Here is a 14,873-nt window from a genome sequence, read left to right as displayed (position 1 = left end):
TTGTTTCTTTTTTTGGTAATTTTGTGTCTTTTTTGGTCATTTTTTTCTTTTTTGGGTTATTTTGTTTCTTTTTTGGGTCATTTTGTGTCTTTTTTGGTCATTTTTTTCTTTTTTGGGTTATTTTGTTTCTTTTTTGGGTCATTTTGTGTCTTTTTTGGTCATTTTTTTCTTTTTTGGGTTATTTTGTTTCTTTTTTTTGGTCATTTTGTGTCTTTTTTGGTCAATTTGTCTATTTGTCTATTTTTTTGGTCATTTTGTGTCTTTTGAGCAAAATATAAATGTCATTATTCTTACAGAGCATTTTACAGTTTTTACAGTGAATATAAACAATGGCAGACACATTCACCAGCTGCTGGGACATGTCTCATAAAGCAACTCCTGATAAATGTAAGGAAGCAGCTGTGGGATTTGCAAGACTCTAAAAGGTGAAACAAGGAATCTGTTATTGGACCAAGTAAGTAAATACCAGGACTCCCTGTCAAGCTGCTTTAACGTCCCCTTCTAAAAAAGGAATGAAGTGCAACCAAAATAATAGGGCCATTCAATGCTGAAGTGGCATGCAAGGAGTAACAAATATACACTACTGGTCAAAAGTTTTAGAACACACCAACTTTTCCAGATTTTAATTGAAAATGATGCAGTTTAATATCTCAGTGTACTCTGAAATTAATGCACATTTGCAACATTTAAAATTCTTTATTGAGCATGATAGTGTTTTGAAAGTAAAAAAAAATCAAAATCACATTTTATGTTGGACTAAAGGACTAAAAAAAGACACAAAATGACCAAAAAAAGACACAAAATGACAAAAAAAAGGCAACAAAAGACACAAAATGACTAAAAAAAAGACACAAAATGACTTACAAAGACATGAAAATAATTCAAAAATGGACAAAATAGCCCTATAAGACTCCATAGAGTTAAGTTGTTAACCCATTTCTTGTTCCCTGAAAAAGGCCTACTTGTATAATTCTGAAATGTATATTATTTTCCAGTTTTGGTTAACCTTACCTTTTTTTTATTTACCTCTGGCAGTTCACCACTTACCTTTGTACCCTTTCAAGCTGTTCATTTGACTTGAACTGCTTGAATTTCAATAAAAAACTGGAAAAATTGGGGTGTTCTAAAACTTTTGACCGGTAGTGTATATTCAAATATGTATAAATGATTTAAACACACAATATTTCACATAAGTAAAATACACTATATTGCAAAAAAGCAGTGCTGTAAAGTCTTCCATGATGAACATGCATACATAAAATGAAAGTACAGTATGTACATAAATAGGAAATGTTCTGAGTGGGTAGTTTCCTGTTAAGGCAGCAATCTAATTTGCCAATCTCATTTACAGTATTCGTAGTGGTTTTCCATTCTTCCTACTTAAACATTTCTGCATATAAAAACATGTTTGTTTGTTGTATGAATTCGGTTTCAGACTACACATTGTTATGGTCGATACAAATATATTTACTGTCTTCAAGTGTGGCTTTTACTTGATAAAAACACAAACAAAAAGTCCCTAGTTAAAAGTTAGCCCAGTGCAAATGCTCTAAGAGTGGAGTTAATGTGCAAGTTATCAGACTGATCTCAGTTCAGTCTGCTGACAGTTGGGACAGCCACAGTCTGCAGGAACTTCTGATACTGCTGCACAGACATGCGTCTACTGTGTTGGTAAATGTGGTTTGTGTGACAGCACAGTGTTTCTAGTCTACTGCTGGGGGACAATTACTAACTTGACATAACTCACACACAATTATGTAAGCTTCCCTAAACTACCACTGGGTAAAACAGTTCAGAGAGTTCAGAAAAGAGTTCTTTCTGCAGAGCAAAGCTACAAATGTTTTTCTCTTCTGGGTCTATTTCACACATTTAACTTGCTATTTGTGCCAAAGCTCAACTGAACGCCATGACGCAAAAAAAGAAGAAGAAAAGGAGGTCAATGCTGAGGCAACAGAAATGAAAAGAACATCGACAAAGACTAAAAAAAACAAACAAACCACCTTTTATCTTCCCTCCGCTCTGGCCAATCAATAGGCGCTGATTGTTGCTTCAGTGCCTCAACAAGCATCTCAAGATAGGGAATAAAAAGGGAGAATCTGCTCCGTCATCAAATAAAACAACAATTTACTTCTTCAGGCTAAACTGAATTGGAATAATTATCCACAATGGGTAATAGGAGCTTGAAATAAGCAACAATGGACAAAGAAAGACTTCAACTACCTCCAAGACCCTGAACCATTTTCCTCTGCAGATACTTATGTCATTATAATGGATCTTGATTGGCAATTAAATGGGTAATGAAAACGTGTGATGCAACTTATAGGCACAGACAGGGCAGAAAAAGACCCCAACTCTAAAATATGCTAAAATCTAAATATCCATTTTGGCACAGGACATGCACTGAGTGTACATATACAAATAAGCATGCCACAATAATTATAATGTTAGCTTAAGTGAAAGTTTGTGTGTGTGTTTACATAAAAATGTAAACACTTTAGCACCAATTAAGAGACTTGGACGCAGCACCTAAGCGTTTTTTTTTTTTTTTTTTTACAGTTCTTTTAAGCTGAATGAACAAAAAAACTATGCTGAGACATGTATTGCCTTGTCATTTCTGGTTGTGCTGCTTCTATCATAAGGGTGCACATTATTATGGTATTTTATTATCTTAATAACAGTTGCATTAAATTGACAGTAACATCGATTACTGCAATTATGTCTGGGACAATATATTGTCCAATAAAAATGTGGTTATGGTAACATGCCTATGCACAAAAATGATCTAATTATAATTAGATACATGCAATTCAGATCAAATTTAGAGTAAGCATAATTTGAATGAGCACACACAAATATCACACAAGCAATCCTTCTATGGAAATCAACATGCAAACTAATTTGCATGTTTCAAAGGAGATACTCTTTCAGTTTTGATGAACAAGGAGCTCTTGTTCCCATTGACACTGAATAAAAAAAGCAACAAGATCATGCTTTATAGCTCTTTTAATTTTATGGTGCTGATAAGATGTTACAGGCCTTCTGATAGCACAGTAGAAGGTGTCTTGTCTGTTTGTCTCAGAGATTAGCCTTCTTTATCCTTTTCTATTTACTTAAACAACACTGCTGACAAATGGTTAACATTATTTGTAGAAAGGTATTACGACCCATTGTCATAATTCTTCCTTAAACTATTCACTCTTTCAACGTGTCATAGCCATTTAATCACCCGTTGAGCTGAACTGTCACACTGCCACATGCTTTAACACCTGTGAACTTCTAACATTTCACTTTCTTGATCCCTGCTGTAGATAAAGCCAATGATAACAAATACAAATACTACAACAGAAAGAACAAATAAGCTGGCAGTTGTGTGTGACTTGATAAGGGCCAAACTATCTTCTCTATTACATAACTACTGCTTCTCTCTCTCTCTCTCTCTCCCTCTCTCTCTCATTATCCCAGCAGATTTAATCGTTTGTTAATTCATAACTTGCCAAACAGCGTAAGTGTTAGTCAGAGTGGAAATCTTTGCATGGGTGAGCATATGAAGGGTCAAATGTGAAGGGGAAATGAGGTCGGCTGCCTCTGCAGAGGAGTCTTGTATTATAGCAGACAGCTGATATAGATCTGGCATTGTTATTTGAAATCTAATGTCAGCAGTTTCAACATCATATAGCCATTTATCTGATTGAAATCAGATTACAATCATGATCTGGTCTCTAGTCTCCAAATTTAAGTGAAGAGTTTAAAATTCTTTAGATTTCTTTTTTTTTTATTATTATTATTTTTTTTTTTATTTATTTGATGGAAATTTGGTCGTTATTTAATTGGCAGATTTTTTTCAGTGAAGCTAATTTTACAATGGACTTAAGTTTAAAGGATGTCATGAATATTATTGGATACGATTGAAAGTTTTGTTGAAAATAAAGCTCACTGAAATAAAAAACAAAAACAAAAACAAAAAAACAATCATGATCTGGAATGAAAGCATACAATGCAGTTATATGGATAAATGCAGGTGTAAAACTACTTCGTTTTTTTTATCCAAAAGCCAGGTTCAACAAGCTACACGCTCTTAGTTTGTGTCAGTTTCTTATGGATTTTTAGGTTTCTATTAGGGCTGGGCGATATGGCCCTAAAAGAATATCACGATATTGCAGGCTATTTTTGCGATAACGATATTCTTGACGATATTACCAAATACTTAAAAATATATAGAAAATATGTTTGGTTTTTTTAGTCTGTATAAATAAATAAAAATCTAAAATGTAAAGTGTGAAGTGCAAATCTCAACAGTTGCCAAATACGAAAAAATGTACTCTTGACTCTAGAGTATGAGAAAATAATAAAAATAACCATTTAGGGGTTCTGGGGGCATATTTTAATGACATTTTGTAAAGGAGAATAAAGGTTCTTGTATGTTTTATTTAAGGCATCTTATTTTGACAGTCTTCTTGTAAGTTCTGTGGTGGGTTCTGTTAACACACTGTGCTCTTATTTTGAAAGCTGCATGTGTTTAGCTACAGGGAGTAAGTAGCTTTTTGTGATTAAAACAACTTTAACCACCACATCAAGAAGTAGGAATGTTGCCAATATCATGATATGCATTTTTTTTAACCATAAAAAAAATATACCGATATTATCGTGAACGATACGATATGGCACACCCCTAGTTTCTATGTGCCTATTTAAGATGTGGAGGAGGCCATTTACCTTGGCATATGTATTAGTAAGTGAGTTTTCTCTGAATTCAACAGCAGCTGGCCTTACAGAAAAACTCTCAACAAGCATGCCACTGAGCTGTAGTCCAAGGGTTCTGTCCACAGCCACAGTACAAAAATAACAAGTTATGTTTGGCGCTATTTGATCCCCTGGATCTAACTCAAATAAAGTCAGTGTTAGCAGTGACCTCAGCCATGCTGCAGGGGAGAGGTTAGGACCAGTGGAGAGTTTAGGTCAACTGCTGTTCACAAGCTTTGGAGAAGAAGACAGGGAAACAATAAGAGTAACAGTGAAATCAAAACCATGTGTTCTGTAGTAAGAACACTACACTAAAGAGGAAGTTTGTCTAAGGAAGACGTTCTTTCAATCAGCAGAATGAAAGAGCAAAGAAATTATTGTTGTGCAGACTAAAGTAAAAACATACACTGTAAAAAAAAATACTGTTTAATTTACGGAAAAATACCGGCAGCTGTGGTTGCCAGAACTTCACTGTAAAAATTACAGTTTCTATTCTAAATTTAAATGTAAATATCAGCAAAAACTGTAATTTACACTGAATATTCCCGTTATTTTTAGGGTAATTGTGTCATTCATTCACACATCATGGTATTTCTCCATACATTTTGCATGAAAATGTTATATATATTTACAGCAAAACTGCATGTTTCTTCCAGTTTATGACAGAAAAAAGTTAAAGTTTTGTGCTATTCTTTGATTTACGGTAATTAAAAGTGTCTAATACGGTGATGTTTGTCTAAGGAAGACGTTCTTTCAATCAGCAGAATGAAAGAGCAAAGAAATGATTGTTGTGCAGACTAAAGTAAAAACATACACTGTAAAAAAATACTGTTTAATTTACGGAAAAATACTGGCAGCTCTGGTTGCCAGAACTTCACCGTAAAAATTACAGTTTCTATTCTAAATTTAAATGTAAATATCAGCAAAAACTGTCATTTAGACTGAATATTCCCGTTATTTTTAGGGTAATTGTGTCATTCATTCACACATCATGGTATTTCTCCATACATTTTGCATGAAAATGTTATATATTTACAGCAAAACTGCATGTTTCTTCCAGTTTATGACAGAAAAAGGTAAAAGTTTTGTGCTATTCTTTGATTTACGGTAATTAAAAGTGTCTAATACGGTGATGTTTGTCTAAGGAAGACGTTCTTTCAATCAGCAGAATGAAAGAGCAAAGAAATTATTGTTGTGCAGACTAAAGTAAAAACATACACTGTAAAAAAAATACTGTTTAATTTACGGAAAAATACCGGCAGCTGTGGTTGCCAGAACTTCACTGTAAAAATTACAGTTTCTATTCTAAATTTAAATGTAAATATTAGCAAAAACTGTAATTTAGACTGAATATTCCCGTTATTTTTAGGGTAATTGTGTCATTCATTCACACATCATGGTATTTTTCCATACATTTTGCATTAAAAAATGTTATATTTTTACAGTTTTGTGCTATTCTTTGATTTACGGTAATTAAAAGTGTCTAATGCAGTGATGTACAATTTTTAATTTTACGGCCTATTTCTGATGTATTTGACAGAGTTTTACTGTTATTTCTACAAACATTTTTTACAGTGTACAAACGAGGAGGCCAGACTCAGACAGAGATATCATTAACTACTGTGTTTGCAGCCTGCTTTGCTCTTTAAGCTGGGCGAGAGTGATGGCAGGTCTGCCAAGTGCCTGATAACCCTGGCACGAGAGGCCTCACAGTGCACCGCTCTGGAGGTCTCCAGGTCAACCAGCACTATGAGGACTCCTTTGACTCTCACCTCCCTAGACTTAAAAATAGCCATATTCCCACACTGTTCAGCAACAGTTGACTGCCGCATGGGAACCAGATGAACTTTTAATTAAGATTGAAAGCTTGTCAATTTAAAGGAGTAATCCAGCTATTTATAATGCACATCCATAAAGAAGGGGGACTTGCAAAAGACAGATAAAAAACAAGGGTCAAATCGAAAGCAGCAGAGGTAGATATTCTAACTAGTGATGTCACAACAAGGTTATTATAGTTAACGAAAACAAAATAACAAAATAACGAAAACTAAAATTGAAAAAACATTTTCGTTAACTGAAATAAAAATAAGCACAAGAGTTTTTTAAAAAACGATAACTAACTGAAACTGTATTGTGTGGTTACAAAACTAACTAAAACTAACTAAAATTATAGTGAAAATGTCCTTAGTTTTCGTCTTTGTCAACTTTTTTCATTCATAATTCAGTGTTTCTATTTGAACATGCAGGAACACATGGTGAATATGTTTACTGAGACTGGGATGTTTACACTCCAACCAAAATACAAAACACCCAGAACTGTAAGAGTTAATAACCTTTTAGGGGCTGAGATGGATAAACCAAAGGAAATGAAGGCACATACCCATTACAAAAAACTAAAACTAACACTAAAACTAATAAAAACTAAACTAAAACTAAGCATTTTCAAAAACTAAAAACTAAACTAAAACTAGCAAACTCACTCTAAAAACTAACTAAAACTAACTGAATTTGAAAACAAAAATTCACAACGAAATTAAAACTAAAACTAATGAAAAATACAAAACTATTATAACCTTGTGTCACAATACCAGAGATTAGGTAGTCTGTACCAATACCAGCAAAATTATATGATGGCAAAAAAAACAAAAAGACAATGAATCCCATTTTGCTTGCAGCTCTACATATTTTTCTCCTTTTTCCCAGTGTGGAGCAGAGAGAAAATACATGCTACATGTTGCTCTCGCTACCAATATTCGCTGCACTTTTTCAACAATGTTTGGCTAGAAATTATGCATGCAGATTAAAAATCAACCATGGTTTCTGTCAGGATAAAAAGTAAATAGTAGGGGTGGGTAATATGGCCCTAAAAGAATATCACGATATTTCAGGCTATTTTCGCGATAACGATATTCTTGACGATATTAGGAAATATTTAAAAAGATATAGAAAATATGATTTTTTTTTAGTCTGTATAAATAATTAAAAATCTAAAATGTAGTTTGAAGTGCAAATCGCAACAGTTGCCAAACACAAAAAAAATGTACTCTTGACTCTTGAGTATGAGCAAATAATAAAAATAGCCATTTAGGGGTTCCGGGGGCATATTTTAATGACATTTTGTAAAGGAGAATAAAGGTTCTTGTATGTTTTATTTAAGGCATCTTATTTTGACAGTCTTCTTGTAAATTCTGTGGTGGATTCTCTTAACACACTGTGCTCTTATTTTGAAAGCTGCATGTGTTTAACGACAGGGAGTAAGTAGCTTTTTGTGATTAAAACAACTTTAACCACCACATCAAGAAGTAGGAACATTGCCAATATCATGATATGCATTTTTTTTAACCATAAAAAAATATACCGATATTATTGTGAACGATATGATATGGCACACCCCTAGTAAATAGCATCCCGGATTCCCTATAGTACCGTCAAGTTTAAGGCATCAACTTGGTACCAAAGTAGCGTTTCTGGTGACATCCCTCATTCTGACTTTTCTCAAAAAAAAAAAACACTGGATCCTAAATTTTTCATAATGCAACTTTGTAGCATATAACTCAATCGAAAAACCATATTTTGAGACTCCACACCCATAATTCCAAACGCAGGTTTTCTGATATAAATTTGTTGTCTCCAAACCCAAATAATGATAATCTGGTATTTCATTCAGTCTTCAGGAGAAGATATTTTTGCTAGGCTGCATTAGGACTTGGACTTTTTAAAACATTGTTACTTAGATATATATTTTATTTATACATATGTTGCTGAGAGCATTGATAATGTTGATAATGTTGTGTTTTGTCTTAAGTATTTTTCTGTGTTTTCCTATATTGATATAAATATCAATATTTTGTACTGTGCATCTGGACAAAACAAAATTTCGTTTGTCTTGTACAATGACAATAAAGTTCTATTTTATTCTATTCTAGGACTTGTTTTTGAATTTGGGCATTAAATTAATTTTGTACCATTGCCACGATTGCATTGTACTGTCATGATGGTTTGTATAAATTCAAGACATAGTAGCAGTAACACAGCAGTAAGGTACCACTGAAATCATGCAGCGCTACACAAACAACTTGCTCAGACAAGTCAGCCAAACTTCTAGGCCAGGAACACTTTGGGCACACTGTCAGGAACATATGTAGCCAGTTACGTTATAGGAAGGGCTGGTCTCTTTACATAACTGGCAATACTTCGCTAGAAAGATAAACAAGGAGCAGAAGCAAGCACAAATGCTAGAATGTGAGTTGAACAATGCATTGAACACCAGTTAGAGAGATAAACATGCCTAAAGTTAGCCATTTCTGAGAAAGCTATGACTAAATAACACCACGTCTTGTTGATATCGTGCTGCAAACGTCGATTTTCCGAACAAATTTTCTGCAGGAACAAAAAACAGCTGGGAAAGACAGACCTACCCTCCTTTTTCTTTCAAGGAGTTCTAAAATTAGTCAGGAATTTGGTTCTGTGCCTCTCTAACACACGCCCCCAAAACTCTCTCCGTCACACACCCCCTCACCCACCAACATAAACAACACAGCCTGCATGCAGGCCGGGGAAGACTTTTAAAAGCCTTTTTAGAAACCTACAGTCCTATTAAACTGAAACCACACCACGTCATTTGTCTGTGTAAATGCAAAAACATGTCACCCCACAGCTAGAGTTGAATTCGGCACATCACATAAACCATTTAACAGAGCTCTGGGGTAATTTGTAGTTTGTTGAATATGTTCACAATGAATTACGCTTCTTGCCTGTACTATGGCGCACAATCTCTCTCTGGTGATGGAAGAGGAAGGCTTTTTTTTTTTTTTTTTTTCCATTGGGCTGTTCACAAACCAAACCCACGCCAGAGCATGTGCTTTCACTCTGTGTCTTACAGTATAATTCTAGTCTACACCATACACAAGAAAACACTTCAGTATGATGCAATCTGGATGCTGGTTTTGGGTTTTGTTGGTAATTATGCGGCTCGGTGGAAAGTCTCTACATATCCCCAAGTGGCACTCGTGAACAGGTGGAAACCTTTCATTAACTTCATACGACTGATTCCTTTAAACTGCTGAATGAATGTGTAACTTTCTCTGACCGATGTTTGAACTAGCAGAGTGAAAGGGTTTAAATCTCTATTACGCCTTTTTTATACAAGGTTGCTGTCATGAATGTGAGAAAAAAAACCCACAGAAGAGTTTCAGTTTTATGCTGCTCCCACAGAAGATAAAAACTGAAAGAAACGCTTACCTGTCTTCAATTGGAAGACCATCTTTTCTTCGCTCCTTCTCTACCTGAAAAGGAAATAAAAATACATTTTTAGTCAATACGGTCGGAGCAGCAAACTGCAACCCATTTGTTCTACATTCACACTGTGGCCTAAAAAGAACCGCATCAGGAGGCTCTGTGGGATGCAAGGATACTGTTATGCCAAACTGCCTTCTGGCTACTATGAAGATATTCATAAACAAGCAGTTTGATGCACATTGATTCACCACCAACTGCCCCGATTAATTTCACTGTGCATCCACAGTTTTGCTTTTTTAATGTCAAAGGTTTTATTTTGCATTTAATATGATTTCACTAAATAAACCAGGAAGTCCAAGCAGAAAACTGGAATAGCCTTGGGAAAATAAAACTGGCATTACATATTTTCCAGCCTGACTCCAAGGGTTAGGCAGGCAGCAGGCAATACTTTCTCCCAGTGTTGGCAATTTATACTGTATTTCCCAGAATAAGGCATCCAGTTTGTTGTCCATGTTCTCAAACTGTGTATGCAAGATTATTGAACTAATTAAGCATCACAGAAGATCGGTGATTACACAGAACATTAGTTTGAAAAAGGAAATCAGGCTAGATAATAAGGTTGGGTGCTATACAACATGTAAATATGGTCAAAGCAATATAAAAATGTCTACTTTTTCTTCTATTGCAATGTTGAAACACCAGTCAAACTGCCAATTGAACAACACTTTACGCTCAGATCTTTGCACGTGGGAGGAAAGCTGAAGGTGTTTTGCTTACATGGAGTGTACAGAAATAGGCTTTACCATGTGGTTATATTTACTGAATTACCAGAAAACATCCTATAATTGTAATAAATATTATTATAGAGATATTAAATTATCTATACTGGGATGAAGCCCTACAAGATGATGTTGAAAGGACTGGTGACATCAGGTTTTTCTTATTTTTCTTGATCTCAGAGAGGCACTTTTTACACAATATAAAAAATCTTCTACATACTTAAACTTCATGAAGTTATAATATGGTTTGTTGTTGTTGTTATGGTGCTATGAGGACATGAAGAATTCCCTCAGGATGAGTAGAACCTATACACCCATATATATCCATTTGTCATCTAACTTCAATGCGCTGCTTACTGTGGGATACATGTATTTATAAATGTATCAGCAAGAAAAATGACACACATCGACAACAAATTCCCTCCATTTTTATGTATCTTACTTCGTAGCACTAATAATGTGTTTCCCCAGTATACAGGGTTACTTTCAGACATCCACACAATTACCGCGAATCAGGAATACTTGAATTATTGTGAAAATCAAGTTACGCTGAGCCATTTGCACACTTCAAACCTTTGCCTAACCAGATTACATTGTGCATGTCAACACAGAGCATGTGCTAAGTTAAGTTTTTTCACACAGGAAATTTGATCAGCAGTACACTTGCTAGTTTATGGACAACTGACTGATCATTTTCAATGTTTTGACTTGATCAAATCCATATTTGTGTGATAATACTGTGTAATATTCTCTCTAGTTTTATACGTAAAATGAGCCTCAGTTTTTCTCACAATTACCTGAGGAGACCTTTCAGCAGAGCATTTTAAAATAACCACGCCAGCAGTACAGCATGAAAGCATAAAAGATATGGGTGCACGAGGTGTACATTTAGCTTTTTTACTGAACGTGGATTACTATGTAAGTGACTGTAAATTACAATGCAGGAGTTGAAACTGCGGTGCAAACTGTTAACTACAGTGCAGTAGGTTATGTGCGCCATGTATGGCCTACAGAGATAAGCTTTGGTCCCTTCAAACGCAGAACATACAGTTTCCATAGAAACAATCTGGAGCTGTGAGGCTTCATTATGGCTTCATGATGATACAGATTTTTGTTTGATGTTTCTACGGAGACAGCAACTAACCCTAAAATATCTTTTGTTATATTAAGCCATTGCAGGAAATGCTGCAAATCGAAGATCAGAACTAGTTCATGGCATTTTTATGGGTTTTTCATCAATATAATATGGTATAATTTGCTGGATAAACCAAAAAAGGCATTTCCTAACTTTACTTTAGTATATACTGCAATTAAAAAAATACACCTCTTCAATATCCATTGCCTAAAAATGCCAAAAAAAAATTTCCAACTGATGTATCCTTGTCTTATTCTGTATCATACGCTACAATGCCCCCGGCACCTTTAAAGCTTGGCATGATAATGGCATAAGTGAACAAGGCAAAACTGATTTTCCAGCTGATTAGGCACAACAATGACAGAACACATGAGGCTTCAGCAGGTGAGCCATTAAAGAACAAAGAACATTCAGAAGCAGCACCATGTGATTTTATCCAAAGATGAATGCAGGGATTTAAAACACATGACATTGCTTGTATACAAAACATGAAACGCAAATAGGCAGGTGAATACGTGATCTAATCTAACAATCATTAGTGGACTGGAGGATAGCTATTTAGACTTGCAGCCAATCCAAACATATGATCCAGATTCAAATCCAAAACACAAGTCAATGTTTGCAAAATACTAAGAGGCATGGGGTGAAGATCATGGCACAAAACAACAATTACAAGCTCTAGTTATGCACATGATATCTGCTCTGTTGAGATCTCTGCTGCCCAAAATTTGATATCTGGTTTGATTTTAACTATGTATTATGGCACATGATGCAACATTTCCTGCATTACCACTTCAATATGCCTGCAGCAACACTTAACCAGCTGACCACCAGCAACACTGGAACACAGATGAAAGACATCCATGTCATGCTCTATTTCACATGGCCCATGTAACTGAGACAGTCACTCCATTTACTGCAGCCTAATCTACACATGACACCTCACAATGTCAACAATTCTGCCATCTGCCAATTGGTCTGCAAGGTAGGAAAGAGTTAAAAAAAAAAAAAAAGCATGTCCAAACACTGACATACCCCCTTTCCCTTAATTTAAACCATCTTGTTTTTTAAAATGTATCAAAGGAAAATGTTCAACTTCTTGTGTTTGTTTTTTTCTGCTTTGTGCATGTATGTGGTAATAATAACTCCAGGCTGCAAATTGCAAAATAGGGATTTCAAAAACTTAAGAAACATCAAATTTCACAAACTTCTCTATCTTCAAACAAACTTTACTAAATTACCAAAACTACTTTGGGGTAATGCACGTCATCATTTTTACTGTTTTTCTCAGAGCAGCTCCATTAGAAATGCTCTTCATGCCTGTTTACAACGGACTAGAGAAAATGCCACACCCCCCTCAGGTAACTTGACAGTCAGCTGGTGACCTCATGACAGGTAATCAGTAAGCTCTCAACTCCTGCTGTTTGTGTTTGTCTTGCTGCATGATTACATAATCATCACACCAGCCTACTTGAAAATGTTTAGGAAACTGTAACTCAGTTCCTAAACAAAACAAAAAGCCTGCACATCAAAAAGCTGAACATGCAAACTACAGAAGCAGGAAATAATTTTAAATTAGCATGCAGGAAAGAAGTCTGTCTCATTCCTAACATACTCTCAGTGTGTACAACTGACTGAACTCCACAATGGACACTATGTACAAAAGAAAAATAAGGAGGAGCCACATGGCAGGTGGCCTCCCGCTCTGGTTTTACTTCAGTCGTGTATTGAACTATAGATACTAGCTCGATAAGTACAAAATGTGCAGAAAAACGTGTCCACAAAGTGGGGTTTGGCCTGCGATATCTCCTCACATAAACAAATAGGCACAAGTCAACTCGCTGCAAAGTGGAGCCAAAACACAATGGGGATGCAAAAAAACCCTCACACGTGCTCATGCATTTGACTGCATTTGTTGAGGTGCTTTCACACAATAAAGACCCTCAGTTCCTCCTCCACACAAGCAAGAAAATAATAAATATTACCTGAAGTTGGACTAACGGGTCTGCATCTTCTGGTTGCCAGACCTCAACCACGCTGGTGGACATCTGACTCAGAGCTTTGTGGGGAGCAAGATATACAATTATTAGTGAGGTGTGGGGTTGGAAATTGGGCAAAAATAGAAAAGGAAAAGCAACAAATTGAGAATGCACCATAAATAAAAGAGTTTATGTAATGCATCTGCAAACAGCATGCCTCTTTTATTATTACTGCTTATAACAAATGACTTAAGTGAAGCGGCGTGGATGAAAACCACACAGACAAGTGAGGAAATGACTTCGCCTCTGCAGGCTGACAAAGGCTGTCTGCTAGCTGCTAGCTGGTTAGCTCGATGGCTAACTAACTTGGAAAACATCTCCGCTGCTACTGCAGTAAACACGGCTACTGTAGGGGTGTAGAGTTATATTACAGCACTATGTAGCGTTATAACAGAGCCTACAGTGGCTGTTAAATGGCCCTTTAAAGCCCCAGTTAATACGTTACTTCCCTGCCTGGACAAGTTATCGGAACAGCAGAGGGAACTGGGAGCTAGCATGAACTAGCATGTTGACAAAACATGGTGGTAAAAATCAAAATATGCTTCAAAGACAACTTGAGAATGTATTCAAAACATTTTCCGCCATTTTTAATTATAAAAGGTGTTTGGTCCATTTAGCTTGAAGCCAGTTTTTCAGTGTTTTTTTCGGCTGCTGTCAAATCAGTGGAGCTAAATTAACCTTTTTTTTTTTTTTTACATTTTTTTCACACCCCCTAAACGGGGAATAAAGCCTTGTACAGACCTTGCAGCTGAGCCCCTCCATGCTGCACGCAGGGTAAAAGTAACTGTAGTATTCCTAATAGTATATTGATCCACGTTTTCCTGTGACAGTGGCTGCCTTGGTGGAAGTCCTGAAGCCCCGCCATGCTGCCTCTCAGCCAGCAGCCTGCCGTGTGTTTCGCTGCGTTGGTCTTTCTTTCTTTCTCTCTCCAGCAGCAGCAGC

At 35.9% G+C, this 14,873-nt stretch overlaps 1 protein-coding gene across 1 annotated transcript in view; it reads right to left on the bottom strand.

Annotated features, from left to right (window-relative positions):
* Positions 1 to 14,873, bottom strand: part of tmem131l (transmembrane 131 like) — a 73,236-nt gene extending 58,363 nt beyond the window's left edge. The window contains exons 1-3 of the mRNA XM_059343263.1: positions 14,673 to 14,873; positions 13,878 to 13,951; positions 9,982 to 10,025 (exon numbers count right to left, since the gene is read on the bottom strand). Coding sequence (XP_059199246.1) covers positions 9,982 to 10,025; positions 13,878 to 13,951; positions 14,673 to 14,796 — 242 coding nt within the window. The 5' untranslated portion in view covers positions 14,797 to 14,873. The remainder of the gene's footprint in view (positions 1 to 9,981; positions 10,026 to 13,877; positions 13,952 to 14,672) is intronic.

The sequence above is a fragment of the Centropristis striata genome, chromosome 1, assembly GCF_030273125.1.
Source record: "Centropristis striata isolate RG_2023a ecotype Rhode Island chromosome 1, C.striata_1.0, whole genome shotgun sequence".
Lineage (NCBI taxonomy): Eukaryota > Metazoa > Chordata > Actinopteri > Perciformes > Serranidae > Centropristis > Centropristis striata.
Note: the sequence above shows the minus strand (reverse complement) of the source record. Positions and strands in the feature narration are given on the sequence as shown.